At 39.7% G+C, this 14,814-nt stretch overlaps 1 protein-coding gene across 4 annotated transcripts in view; it reads left to right on the top strand.

The window, feature by feature from the left end:
- Positions 1–14,814, top strand: part of CBX5 (chromobox 5) — a 35,310-nt gene that overhangs the window by 9,473 nt on the left and 11,023 nt on the right. For 2 of the 4 annotated variants that reach the window (XM_060024910.1, XM_060024907.1), the window contains exons 2-3: positions 7,437–7,615; positions 12,260–12,446. In XM_060024910.1, the coding sequence (XP_059880893.1) occupies positions 7,479–7,615; positions 12,260–12,446 (324 nt within the window). In that variant the 5' untranslated portion in view covers positions 7,437–7,478. Of the gene's footprint in view, positions 1–5,468; positions 5,645–5,729; positions 5,886–7,436; positions 7,616–12,259; positions 12,447–14,814 lie in introns of those variants that run through there. The other 2 variants (XM_060024909.1, XM_060024908.1) reach the window with 2 other exon arrangements.

The following is a 14,814-nucleotide window of genomic DNA, read 5'->3' as shown; positions in this document are numbered from 1 at the left end:
TGTATTTTTTTTACAGCTTTTAAATTGCCACAGAGAGAAATTGGTCAGGATCATAATAGATGGCCAAGGAGCTGCCAAGGATACCGTTGTATGGGATGGGAAAAAGTTCAATACTGGCTTGATTTTATTTATCTAAATTGTAGGCTATGACTTCAATATAATTCATGTTGCTAATACACCAAGGTAATGGCAGAGCACAAAACTATGCCATATGTTGAAGGAATGCTCTCTTTTACTCCTGAAGTTTTACAATCTGAGATATCTTTCTTATTCCAATTATATAAAAACTCCTTTTTTTGTCAGGATGTATTAATCAGGTTTTAGCATATTGATTTAAAGTCTAATACCATCTCAACAGTTAAGAGATTTTAGTTTGGTTATGCAAATTAATTTTTATGACTCTTGAATGTCTTTGCAAAACTAAGACTACGTTAGAATGTAAATTGTTTGCCATAGTAGAAGCTCTTCCTTCAAATAGAGGTTTTGTTGAAATGACCTGAAGGGGCCCTTGTAACCCTTAAACTGCTGATGGCCAAAATCTGTACAAGCTAGATAAGTGTGAGTCTTAATTTTATGGCTGTTTAGAAACTGCTCTATGGCCATAATTTTATTTGGTGTGGATACTTCAGTTCTCTTTTAACCCTTCCATATTTTGTGAACATGAATTGCCAAAGTGGTATGTAAAAATCTAAGATTCGTGGTAATCTACTCAAACGTTGCTCTTAGTCATTTTTCTTAAGATTTATGATGAAATTGCTAGGTTCTTCATGAAAGGTGACAAGATCTACTAGTTCATGCTTCATCACATTTAATTAATAGAGAGGAATGGGTGTGAGATTAACACTCACTAGAGACTGTGGTGCTTTGAGATGAATTCAGTACATTCCAAGGATAGAGTTGTTGGAAGCACCATCTGGAAGACATTTGCCCATAGTGATACAAATTCTACTTTCTCATGAATCTTGGAACAATTGACTATCTAACCTCTTGTCCAGCGATGGGTTTAGGTGTGCCCTAACTAAATTTAGAGAAGATGGACACTTGGGAGAAGAAATTCAGTAGATTTGAATAAAGGAAAAAGAAAAATCTCATGTAAAATTATTATTTTGTGGAATTGTGATCTGGTAATGAGTTATCAAGAATTTGTGTGTTAGTCGTAAATATACCAAAGAACCAGACTTAACGCTTTGAGCAGTTCTGAGAATTGCTATAGCACACATTCATTTATATTTTTTAATGGCATTCAGAGCTTGGAGGACAGTACAGTCAAATGAAATTTATAAGGCACCCTTTATCTCCATTTATAATGTAGATGTTTTAATCTAAAAGAACAAAAGGCTCTTTACTCCCTTGCTCCCTGGAGTGGGAGGCTTAGATAATCAACAAATAGGATACTTTGCCCCCAGAATAATTCTGTGACTGGTTGAAGCAGTGCCTTGGCCTGATTTTTGAAGGATCATGAACTGGAGCTTCTGCTAGCCAAGGGAGAACCATTTCCTCTTTCCACACTCCTCTCTATTAATAAAGTTTGTGTTCTCTGTATGTGGCTTGTTAATGACAGGGGTGTTAACGACCACAGTTAATCTTCCTCCTCAACTCTTTCCTAATCCAGTCTCTTAAATAGACATTTAGAAAGCTTTTAACTCCTCTTGAGTTGGGTGCCCATAGGCTTTTGGTGGAGGTGGAGTGATAGTTAGCAGCCCATTTAACAAAACCTGAGACAGCCGGGACAGCTGTAATGTGCCGTCCCTATGCTGTGTTTTTGTTAAAATGTCACATGGCTTATACTTTGGAAATCATAAATCTAGTGGAAGAAAACATCTTTATAGAGGGTATTTTAGTTTTATGCTGTATGTGTTACAAACCTAAAACCATTGGTACTTCTAGATCTATAAAGAGCAAAGAACACAAACCAGATTAAAATGGTTCTGTAAATTTGGTTGCTTTTCATCTGTTTTATTTGCTGCAATAAAGCTATAAAGAGGATGCCTTGAAGACAGTGTTGTAGCTGACAGTTTAATCTTCGCATAAGCCACCAGCTTTCCCCAAGGGCCTTAGGGGAGAAATGGGAGTTTCTCAAGCCTAGACCAACTGAAGTCACCCATCAGTGGCATATTAATATATGTGATAGGGACCTTTGCATATGCCCTTGCCCTTTCCTACTCTTTAGAATGACTTTCTTTATAGAAGATTTTGCCTTTTTAGTGGGCTTATAAAATTTATATTGAAACTCTAAAATAAAGAGCTCATTGATTATGCATTTTGACATTTGGTTTGACTAATGTCAGTTTAGTAGGTAGTTCAGTGAGGCAGCTTAGCCGTCGGTTTCATTACTTTTTAAACAATACAAAGAAAACTTAGAGAAAAACTTAGAATATATATAATATATATATATATGCTTTTGCTCGTAAGTCGTGATGAAAATACAGTGTGCTACACCGAGATCTAAGAAAAGCCACCAGGACAGTTGACATTGAAAAGTAGTGACTGGAGGGACTAGAGCAGAGCCTGAACTAGACAGAGTAGACAGATACCAGGGATCTCATGTGGGTGGTTCTCTGTTTCCAGGATTGACTGGTTGATGCAAACAGCTAATCTTTATGTCTCTTGTTCTTCTGGATTGCTCCGGCTCTCAGTAATGCCTTCTCTGTAATTTCTGGGCACTGGCAGTTTTTACCTTTTTTTTTTTTCTTTTACCCGTATAATGTGTGGGGCTTTTTTTGTCCCTCTCTTTCTGCTTCACCTCCTCACCTCTTCCCCCCCCCTTTTTTTTCTGGAAGATTCATGTGTTAAAGAAGTTTCCTGTCATCGACTTGGAATGTGGGTTCTGACTGTGCCTGACCGCAAAGCTCTTTGATGTTTGTCCAAGGCTGAATTTTCACCAGATCCCTGGTTTAGGTGTTTTTCCCCCAGCACTCAGAGGCCTGTAAGGTGAATTTGCCTTGTATCGTTGATATGAAGAGTTGGTGGGCCTGCTCTTTCTCGTGATCTGATGGGCCATTAAATTGCTGGATTCTGTGGTTGTTGATGCCTTTACCAGAGAGTTCCTGTGTATGTTCAAGAAAAGGCTGAGAGCTGTTATGTCTGAAAGACTCTAGAAACTTGAGAAGCTCACCCCTTCCCATGGAGATTTCCATAAGGATAATAAGGTTGTGCTCAGAGGCTCAGCCTCTCTTTCTCTGTCATGGTATCGGGATTCTACCTTAATCAAGCCATCATCCTGCCAGCCATGTCTCATTTCTCACACTGGAATGCTCCCGTCCAAGCTCAGTGTGAACCACCAGTCTTGATGCTTTATCTGGTCCAGGCTCTAGCCCTTAAATTGTCCGTCTGACTCTGTGTTTCATTTGACCCTAATACAGTGGGTCGCACTGTCTAAAAGAGAATTACGTCCCCTCCGGTGTCTGAGTGCATTTCTCATTTACTGCTGCTCCTGAGCAGATCTGTAACTTCAAGGTTAAGATAAGACACATTCCATCAGAACTATGTCGTCATCCTTGCCAGCTTCTGGTCTGTGACTGTCCAGGAGATTTACAAGACAATTGCATGCCATTCTTTACAGAATATTATGGTTGGACTCTGACTCCTGGCATAAGGCCCAATTTGATTTGTCAGCTGTTACAAAACCCATTTCCCAAAGAGAAAGGGATCTTAGCCATGTGCCTTTTAGGCAGTTCTTAAAAGAGTGGGAAGGAGGGAATTGATCTGGCTCTTTATTTCCTGATGTTTTAAGGAGAAGGATGGACACCTGAATGTTTTTGTCCCTTTCCTCCTTGAATTCCCTTGTTTCGCCTGAAAGGTTTCGCTAAAATGTCCTTTATCCCTTTACAGAATTGCTGTTAAGTCTTTTCATTCTGCCATCTCCAATGCTTTCCTGAATTTTAAGGAGTAAGAATTTTGCCCTTGAGAGAAAGGGTTACCTGCATTTTCTCTGAAGGTTTATTAGTTTACCAGCACCTGGTTAACAAAGACACAGTTCCTCCTTTCTTGCTCTCTAACATGTTGAACTGCAGGAGTTACTGCATGTGATATGGTTTAATGGCTTAGGAATTTGGAAGGTCACATATTTCCTGCTGCTGTTGTATTAGGCCCTGTAATATTTTTGCAAAAGCTTCTCGTTGGGGGACTTAACAGCCCTTTGGTTTCAACATAAACTCACTCTTTCCCTAGGTGGTAGGCAGTGGGGATTTATTTGGCCCACTTTAGTGATTCTGGGGTTAGAGCTAAAATTTATTTACTCAAGATCACACATGGCAAGTTAATCACAGAATCACAACCCTGATCTAATTCCTTTGGCATTGTTTTCATATCCCTTAACTACAAAAAGTTTTAAAAAGTTAGGAAGAATCGAGAAAGGCAGTTTTTACTCAGATTTCCTGATGGGTCTATTCAAGGTTGAAGAAATCCTCGTAGTTGAAAACTGTCCACTTTGCCCTCACACCCTACAGTTTCTTCTGTTTGATAACCAAAATAATAACCAGTCTTGATGCTTTATCTGGCCCAGGCTCTAGCCCTTAAACTGTAAAAGAACCACCATTCTTTTTTTTCCTCAGTCGGGTTCTTTGCTTTTGATTGTCCCTTTTTCTTAATCTCCTATGGCAGCAGCCTCTATCTCTAAAAGACCCGTATCTGTAAAGCAGAGAGCAGAGTTTTGGAGCTCTCTGAAATGTTCTTAGGGCCAGGAGAAAGGAATTCATGGGACTGCAAGTTTTAATTCTCTTTTCTTTATTTCAGCCTTCCTTTTTTCAGGTATTAGGGATTCTTAATATACAAAGTTTTAGATTACTATACTGTATAATTAATGTTCCAGGTGGGTAATTATTTGAAAATTTGTTTTATAACATTACAAGAACAACTAATGAGAAGTGGTTTTAATAGTAATGGTTGTGACTGGACTGCTCCCTCCCTTCTCTTTTTTAAAACTACTTAAGAATTAAATTTTTTTCTACCTATAATTTCAGCTGAAAGGTTCTTTGGTAGTGCTTCAAGTCGCTACATTGTTTCTGTATCCAGTAATTCCCCCCAAAGGGGAAGTTGTATAGCATCTTTGAAATCCTTCCCTTCCCCCTCTCCGGTTAGTCCCTGCACCCCACCCCCACCCCAGCAATCTTAATTAACTGTTCAGTGACAGATGGTAGAAAAGGCCTTGTCTAAAGTGCTTCTGGTGGGCTGGATTAGGGGGTGGGTAGTTTGTACTGATCTTGAAGAAGGAGCTAGCCTTTCCCCGCCTCCCGCCCCCCCCCAGTTGAGCTATAGTCCTGTTAGATCTTAAAATGCTATTGATTAATTCCCAGTGCTCTTAGAGGAATAAGCACAAGTTTTGGGTTTAAAACCCAAGCGCCAATTCTCTAGAGCTCTGAATGCCTTAGCCTTGAGGCCAAGGGAGGTACCTTCCAACTTCTCCACCCAGTCTTCACTGAAAAGAAAAGTTAAGCCTTTTAACTTTTCCGTTTGCCTCTCCCCCCCGCCCCTCCCTTAGTCTAGTAAGGCTGCCAGTTGCCATGGCAACGGACTGGGACAGCTGCGCAGTGGCGCCTAGGCAGCTGGGTGGGGGCGGGGGAGCTGCCAGCCCGCCAAGCCCCAGACCTGGGAGGGGAGGCCCCTTCTGTTAGCCCAGAGGGAAAGAAAGAACTGGGGCGATCCGGTAGGTAAAGGAGGGAACCCCCATTCATCTGCTGCCTCTGGGGCTCCTCTTTTGCATGAAGGTGTAAAGGTAGATTTTCCTCTTTTCTCCCTCAAACTGAAGAGCACATATGTAAATCCTTGTTTTTCCTTGTGAGGCAGGGGAGGCCATAGCCACAATGCTTCACTGCATGCATCTAACCCGGGGCTGGTTTTAACCCTGGCGCTCTGACCTAAGCTGCTCAGCTCCCGGAAATTCCAAGGTGAGTGGGGGCGGGGGTGGGTTACTCTCCTTGGAATATGACATTTCCTGTCTCTAGTGAGGTTGGAGGCTGCTTTTATTTTAAATAAATCAGATTTTTTTTCTTGAAGCTTAGGACTTTCCCCTGAATTCATGGAAAAATTATTTTGAAACCCCTCACCTACATTACCCCATCCTCCCACCCCCTCTTCCAAATAAAGTATGTTAATGAAGACATAGTTTTATTACGAGGCAGTAATGGGTACAAACAGTTTTTTGGGTGGGCAGACCTATTGCTAGTAAGTTTTGGAGATATGGTTTCCAACTATATATTCTGGGAATAATTCCCTAAAATTTGCTAATTTGAAGTAAATTGATAAATGCAACTTTTTATGCTACTCGAACAAAATTCCGAGATCAGTAGCGACCTTCCCTATTCCTGGGGTGGTCTTCTGATCAGGATGGAAATATTTTTAGTGCTGAAAAAAAGCTTTAAAGGTTACAGCAAAATAAAAATAGAGTTCAGCTAAGAAAACAATTCCTGCTACTCTGTAATCCAGACTCTAGGCACCATTTAACATGGTTAAGGAAGAATTCTTAAAAATGATTGTGGGAATTTAAAAAACTAGACTCTGTTGAGTACCCCTGGTTGTGCATATTTCTGAGCTTAACTCAATTTCCATTTGTGTTGCCTTGCTTCAGCTTTCCTTGGGCCTATGAATGGTTCCTCTGTGTTTTGAGGCTTCGTGTTGATTTGAGTCTGGGACCAGACTTTTTCCTCCTCTTCTTCCTTTGGCCCAAAGTCAACTCCAGTTAAGAGGAGAGGTGTACCTCCTTAATAATTGGATTAGTTGAGCCTTAAGAATTATTGAACAACTCAATGACTAATTTTGATTTTTAGGACTCAAAAATCTTTTTCTCCTTCCTGCCTCCCTCCCATCCCCAAATGAAAGGGGAGGCTTAATGTGTTTGAGATGTCAGCCTTGCTTTTGTGAGCTGATGGATGCTCAGAAGGGACAAGCTCAGTTTGTTTAAGGGAAATGTACTGAGTCACTGAAAATGTGGCGAAAGATGCCTGAGCAGGACTTTTTTTGTGCTGCTAAGAGACTGTTCAGGATGCTCAGAGCAGAGGAAAGTTAGATTTTGGTGGCTTTTCTTATTACTTTTTTTTCCCCATTTTTATAAAAAACCTTATTAACCTTGGAGGGAAATGTGTTAATTCTATCACGGTTCTTTTAACTGAAGGTTTTCCATACTTGTCTTTGAGTTTATGACTTGTAAACAGTTATAGAATTAGCTAGGAGTAAAATCCCACACATTACTTGTCTTATGGAATCTGAAATTAGAGGAGTTAGATAATTGTGCCATCTAATAATTTTGATCTTGTCAGCTGAAGAGAAAGTGGGGATCTGCCCATTTTTGATTAAACTCTTAGGCCTCATCTGTAGGATGCTTTAAGATGCAAGAAAAAGGTACATGGCAACTTTGTGTTATACCCCCTGCATCCCATCCAGAACAGACAGTTTTAACTGCTCACATGGATTCTGACCATTTCTGTCCTTCCCATTTGCAGGAACCCGGTGGCCTTAGTCCTTCAGGTGGAACAGCGTGAGACATGGGAAAGAAAACCAAGCGGACAGCTGACAGTTCTTCTTCAGAGGATGAGGAGGAGTACGTCGTGGAGAAGGTGCTAGACAGGCGTGTGGTTAAGGGGCAAGTGGAGTATCTACTGAAGTGGAAAGGCTTTTCCGAGTAAGTGCCTTCTCTCAGGCTTTGGGACTCTGCGCAGGTGGACACAGACACAGGCATTTCCCTGTGAACCATCACCATCTTTTTCTTTCACCACCTGCACTCCTTTCTAAGAGTCAGAAGACACAGCAATAAACTAAGCAAAATCTCCTGCTTCTTGGAGCTGATGTTCTAATGAGAATGCTTTTGAGAGGCAGTATAATGAACTGGTTAGGAGCATAGACTGGGGACCAGATTGCCTGGGTCTAGATTCTTGCTCTACCACTTATGATACGAGCTGGGTGACATTGGTGAAGTTCCTTTATCTTTTTTCTTCCTCAATAAAATAGGGATTAGAAATAGTCTATATCATAGAGACATTGGGGAGATGTGTAGAGCCTGACACATAAGCTCAATGTAAGTATAAACTGCTGCTGTTACTATTCCTTTGGATGTAACTAAGCTAAAGCACATACATTTAAGCAGAAGTCGTAGTTGATCCCATAGCCCATAGCTTTCGATAATGATCCTTGGACCTCAAGATTGTCCTAGGATGAAACACTCATCTTAATGAGAGACTTAAATCTGAGACCTCAGTTTTCCCCCAATATTTATTTTTAAAAATTTCAAATATACATACAGCTAAGGCAAAAGAAATTGAGTGAACACTCAGATACACACCACCTAGTTTCTACAGTTAACATTTTAATATAATCTATCCCTTTATCTCTCAATTTATCTTTTATTATTATAAAACCCTCTTTTTAGGTCAGTGAGCTTTAAGAATGGTACTGAAGTGTTGACTATTCAGAATTAGGCAGTAACTGACTTTATGTTGAAGTGCTAAAGTAGGTTATTCTTTCCTTTGGAATAAGTAGAACTAGACACACAAGCATAGGAGAGGTAGCTTGAAAAGTGAAATACATGAAGCTGTGTAATCATTAGGCATTTTGCCTCAATTTCTCACTAATTCTGTTCTCAGGATGCCTGATAACAAAGAATGGGTTTCTGTGATCCCAGTGAGCTTTTAGGAACTGGTTTAGGCTCCTCAGAGTGGTGCTGTCCAATAAAAATGTAATGTAAGCCACATATGTAATTTCATATTTTATGGTGGCTACATTAAGGAAAAGTGGAATTAATTTTAATAATATATTTTATTAAGCACACTACATCAAAATGCTATTTCAAAATTAATTAATACAAAAGTTATTGATAAAATTTTACATTATTTTTCATGCTTAAGAATTCAAAATCTGATGTATATCTTACATTTTGTAGCACGTCTCAGTTCATAGCAGCCACATTTCAAATGCTCATTAGCCACATGTGGCTAGTAGTTACCATACTGAACATCACAACTTTGAAGTGTGAGACTTAAATATGATAAAAGATTGAATGTTTTGCCAGTACCTTTGGAGAAAGTTATGAACAGGAGCCTTCAGAATATATTTAAGGTTATTTTACTGTGTGAATCAAGTTTCTCATCTGGAGCACTGCTGGTGTTTTAGGTGGGGCAGTTTACGCACTGCACGATGCTTAGCATCTGTAGCACACATACACAGCACTAAATGTGGGTAGCACAGCAATCAGAATGTTCCCTCCATATTTCTAAAGAGGAGTGGTATCACAACATCTTCTGGAGACGTGAACTATAAATTTGAGAGGCCTAGAGCACCATGAGAAAGGAATTAAAATACACCTAAAGACTTTGAGGGTGTTTATTTGGCCCAGTGCATCACCACTGGAAATTGTTGGGCATTTTGAAGAATTTCAAGACTATATAATTCAGCTACTGGTACCTTACATACATAAAAGAGGAAAAGAAAAGGTTTAGGGTAGATGGATTAAACCTTTTTTTTTAGTATTTATTTTTTTTGGCTGTGTCGGGTCTTAGTTGGGGCATGCGGGTCTTTCATTGGGGTGCGTGCGCTTCTCTGTAGCTGTGGCGCGTGGGCTCCAGAGCATGTGGGCTCTGTAGTTTGTGGCACGCGGGCTCTCTTGTTGAGGCGTGCGAGCTCAGTAGTTGTGGCGCACGGGCTTAGTTGCCCCGCAGCATGTGGGATCTTAGTTCCCCGACCACCACGGGTCGAACACGCGTCCCTGCATTATAAGGCGGATTATTTACCACTGGACCACCAAGGAAGTCCCAGATTAAACATTTGTCCTTACTTTGTCAGAAATATCCAGAGTTTATCATTAAAGACCGGAACAGATTGTGCCCCTTCAGCACTGTCTACAACTAAGTACCTACTGTTTACTAGGCAGTGGTCATATTCTACCTCATGTGTTCTCTTTAATTCTCATAACAGCCTTTAGAGGTATTTTCAGTTTACATAGGAGGAAATTAGTTGTTTGCCAAAGATAACAGAACTGGTACGTGCTGAAACAAGGACCCAGCATCAGATTTCTTTGGCGCTAAAACCCAGATTCTTTATAAATTATACCGTGCTATCTTTTGGGTGAAAATTGATTGATGTAGAAACAACAATACCAATATGGTAGGAAAAGGGATAATCTCATTAGAAGACTGGCTTTCCTTGCTAACAACAGAGATTCTCTCCTACCTCTGCATCTGCTTACTTATTATGCTACAGTGTTGGCATGTCTCTTGATTTTCGTGCCTTAATTTCTCCTGGGATAGTAAACTTACATATACTGTGGATTTGGGAGAAAGTTATTGTATGAGGAAATTGTTTTGGTTTTTTTTTTTTTTTTTTTGCTGAAAGAAGAGCTATGAGGAAGAGGCTTTTCCGGTTTTGGCTCAAATGTTTTAGAAATAAATTTTGTTTCATTCTTAAGCTGTTTTTGCAGAAAGTTGAAGTCTAGAGTAAATATCTCAGATTTTCCCATCATTCTGCTACTTAGTTATTATGGCATGTGTTCAAACCATTCCAATTTAAAGCTACCTTATTCAAAAAACAAAAACAATGAAGGATCTAAAATGAATGGTGCATAAACGTAAAAAAATTTTCCTCAGTCAATGAAGGGATTATAGAAACTGCTATGATATATTTACAGATATATCTTAATGTAGCTAATTCTTACTATATAACCAAAAGAACCTCTGCCACTGGCTAGGAGTGAAGAGGATGCCTGGTCTAGTTTTTCCCGTGTAGAGACATTTCTTGCTTTGATTCCATAAACTGCAGATGGTAGTTGGTTTGCTTTTCTAAAACCTATGCTGGGGATACAGAGAACAACTTTGTGAATACCAACTATTTGTTTTCCTCATAGTAGGACTCCCTTGATCCAAGTTTAATTAGACACAATTTTTTTAATTTGGATTGTTTTTGCTTATTAATATAAAAATGTATTTTGAAAAATGTATACCTAGTAACGATAGGTTGAATCCAGAGCATTGAATTAATGCACTCCAAATTCCAGTTTTGAGTCTTTTCCTTTTTATGATTCGTCTGTATTCTAATGATTTAAGCCCTTACTACCTCTTTTCTAATTATTTTAATCTTCTAATAACTTGTTGGAATTTCTTCAAAATATAAGTAACATATTTAAGACAGTATAAACTGGAGTGCATTTAGAATTAGGTTGTCTTCTCTTCAGCATTTGCATAGATGATTATAGGTATGAAATCACATTATTTTGCCACTTACAAAGCAGAACTTATATTTGAGTGTTTAACAGCTTTATTGAGGTATAAGTTACATACCATAGGATTTATTTATTGAAAGTATAAAATTCAGTGATTTTTAGTAAATTTACAGAGTATGCAACCATCAGCATGCTCCAGTTTTAGAACATTTCTGTAACCTCCCAGAATTCCCTTGAACCTAAATATTTGTATGTAATCCCAAGCCCTAGCCACAGGGAACCACTGTTCTGCTTTCTGTTTTTAAATTTGTCTTTTTCCTAGAGGTTTCATGTAAATGGAATCAGACAATGTATAGTCTTTTGCATCTGTTTCCTTTCACTTAGCATGTTCTTTATATATATACATATATATATATAAATTTATTTATTTTTGGCTGCGTTGGATCTTCGTTGCTATGCGCAGGCTTTCTCTAGTTGCGGTGAGGGGGGGCTACTCTTCCTTGTGGTGCGCAGGCCTCTCATTGCAGTGGCTTCTCTTGTTGCGGAGCACAGGCTCTAGGCGTGCAGGCTTCAGTAGTTGTAGCACGCAGGCTCAGTAGTTGTGGCTCACGGGCTGTAGAGTGCGGGCTCAGTAGTTGTGGCGCACGAGCTTAGTTGCTCCACAGCCTGTGGGATCTTCCCAGACCAGGGCTCTAGCCTGTGTCCCCTGCATTGGCAGGCGTATTCCTAACCACTGCGCCACCAGGGAAGCTCACTTAGCATGTTCTTGAGGTTCTTCCATGTTGTAGCATATATTAATATTGTGTTTCTTTTTGTTGCTAAATAGTATTCCATTGTCTGGATATACCACATTTTGTTTATCTATTCACCAATTGATAGACATTTGAATTGTTTTCTGTCTTTGGCTGTTAAAATGCTGCTATAAGTAATTGTGTGCAAGTTTTTTTTGTGGATATATTTTTCCTCTTGGTTAGATTCCTAGGATCAAATTTGTTATCTCCTTTAAGCCAAGGTTCTTTCCTTTTTGCCTACTTGTCGTCTTTAAAATAAAGGCATTGGATTCCCTCTCCTCCCCGCCCCCCTCATTTCTTTCCTTTTTTCTCCATTCTTTTTGCCCAGGGAGCACAATACTTGGGAACCCGAGAAAAACTTGGATTGCCCTGAGCTAATTTCTGAGTTTATGAAAAAGTATAAGAAGATGAAGGAGGGTGAAAATAACAAACCCAGGGAGAAGTCAGAAGGTAACAAGAGGAAATCCAATTTCTCAAACAGTGCTGATGATATCAAATCCAAAAAAAAGAGAGAGGTAAGCTTTATTTCTCCTTTTCCCCCCCGCAAACTATTATTCTGCCTCCCCCAATCCCCCTCCTTCCAAAACAAGGGCATTATTTTGGTTATTTCTGTTCTAAGGATGGCCTGCAAGGTAAATCGTTGAACAAAAGAGCTTCCAGGGAGACATGTTGATCGACCACAGCGCCCCCTCCTGGATGAGTGAGAAACGTAATATGTGTTCGCTGAATTGCGTTAGGGTGGCAAAAATAAATCCCATAAAACGTTCAGCTACTCTGTGCCTTATCCAAGAATAAGTGGCTAATTATCTTAGAGAGGGAGAGTCTTTGGTGAATTTTTTTAAGGATATAAAGAAGCTTTTAAAAAGCTTCACTTTTCTTTTGTTCCAAAGGTAGCACTTACTTTCAACCCTTTATATTCTTTCTTCTTTTAATTAAGGTGAAATCCACATAAAATACAATTAACCATTTTAAAGTGAACAGTTCAGTGGCATGTATATTCTCTTTTTATCCTATTATATTTTTACATACTCCAAATAAATTTTCATCTTCCTTTCGAATCCTTTTATTGTTCAGTTTGGAAAAGTGTGTTTATGAAATTTTGGTTTGATTCAGTTGCCTTAATTCTTCTGAATTTTAGCTCTCAAGTAACTAGCCATAAGCAGTTATTGCCTCTCTCCTTTTTTCGTCTATATCTTTTCCCTCTGGGCACACATATACACATACCCCACCCCTCAGCTTCCACTCCTTTCATTTATTTCAAGGTTGTGAAGCCTTTTGTGGTGAAGGATGTACTGTACCCTTAAAGTTTAATAAAATAAAAGCGTAAGTCTGCTTCTGAATCTTCTAGCATCACTGCCATAAGCATCCTTATTTATCTTCATTCTCCTTGGATACCCATCTTTCTAGAGCATCAGTTCTCAGCCCTGGCTGCACATTAGGATCATGGCAGGGGACTGGGGGGTTGCTTCAAAAATCTCCAGTGCCCAAGATGCACCCCAGACCAATTAAATTCAGATTTCTGTGGGTCAGACCTAGGCATCAGTATTTTCTAGAGACTTAACACAAGTGATTCCTGGTCTCCCGAGGAAAGAAAATGGGAGACCAGCTTTCCAAAAAGAATTGAAATAAGAGTGAAAGATTGGAGGCTGCCAGTGGAAGTGGACTCTAGGTTTTTGTTTGTCTCCTTATTTGTTTCCCTAGTTAATTTTATGTTTTACAGTCTTATTTTCAAAACTGCCCTATTCTGGTGAGGTGTGTATATCATTGTGATACAGTGTACTGGTAAATAATTTGAGAATGCCTTCCCTTCTCTAAGGAGCTAGGACTTGTTTCTTTCCTTCCTTTTTTTTTAGCCCTTTGTATTCTGGCTCTTGTCATTTGATTCATTTTCTAGCTAAGTAAAAAGACCAAAAAATAACGCAGCATAAGACTTCTGTAGCTATTTGTGACATATAGTGTGTATTGGCTCAACCTAAGGCTTCTGTCCTTTTCAAAAGAAGCGACCTGGCTTTGAGACGCTGGCCAGTGCAGAGAGTTTTTTTCCTAGGCCAGGTTCTGTTGCTGCTGACCTTGAGAACCACCCCATGTGTCCCTTACATTGTAATGTTCATCTGGGGGCCCATAGCATTCTCAGCAGTGCTGGCGGCTGTCAGGTAGGCAGCTGGGAAGATAGGTGATTGTGTATCTTAAAGGTGCAGGAGGGGATTTCGTTTCTTTCTTTAGACCACTGCAGAAGAACTTTGTTAGCCGGCGTTATGCCTGATGTAAGATTACTGCCTGTGTAATGATTTTAGCATTTTCCTCACCTCGCTCCTTTTCAGCAGCTTGAACAGTTTTCTTCCCTTCCCTCCCTATGTGGCAAACTGTTTTCAGCCGCCAGCTACGATTTAAGACTTGGTTTGTGCACCAGCATTCCAGCTGTGAGCAGCTGTGTGCACATCTGGGAACCTCCTCCCTTTCTGCACCCCCCAAAAGAGGCTATGCTTTTGAGTCTGTATGTCCCCTGATTCATGCATGGAATTTCCTTCCCAGTGTGGGTTCTGGTATCTTTGGGGACCACCTGGATGCTGAATGTATCTCTCAGAAGAAAGCAAGGTGAATGTCAGATCAAAGAGATTTTATCATGAAAATCAGACAGAGATTTCGTTCACTTAGGCAGTCTTTCTGAATCTTTTTTTGTGTTGCCACCAGATAAGTGGCATTATCCTCCATAATGAGGTTTTTAAAATTACCTGGTTTGTATAAAATTTCACCATTTTGCTCTCACCAGTGCCATCACACCTGAATCAGACCCTATGCTCCTTATCTAGATTGCAGTTTGACCAAGTTTGGATAATCCCCTACGGAATTATCAGTTTGTTTTAAATCACTGTCCAGTTCTGC

The sequence above is a fragment of the Delphinus delphis genome, chromosome 11 (genome assembly GCF_949987515.2).
Source record: "Delphinus delphis chromosome 11, mDelDel1.2, whole genome shotgun sequence".
In the NCBI taxonomy this organism is placed as follows: domain Eukaryota; kingdom Metazoa; phylum Chordata; class Mammalia; order Artiodactyla; family Delphinidae; genus Delphinus; species Delphinus delphis.
Note: the sequence above shows the minus strand (reverse complement) of the source record. Positions and strands in the feature narration are given on the sequence as shown.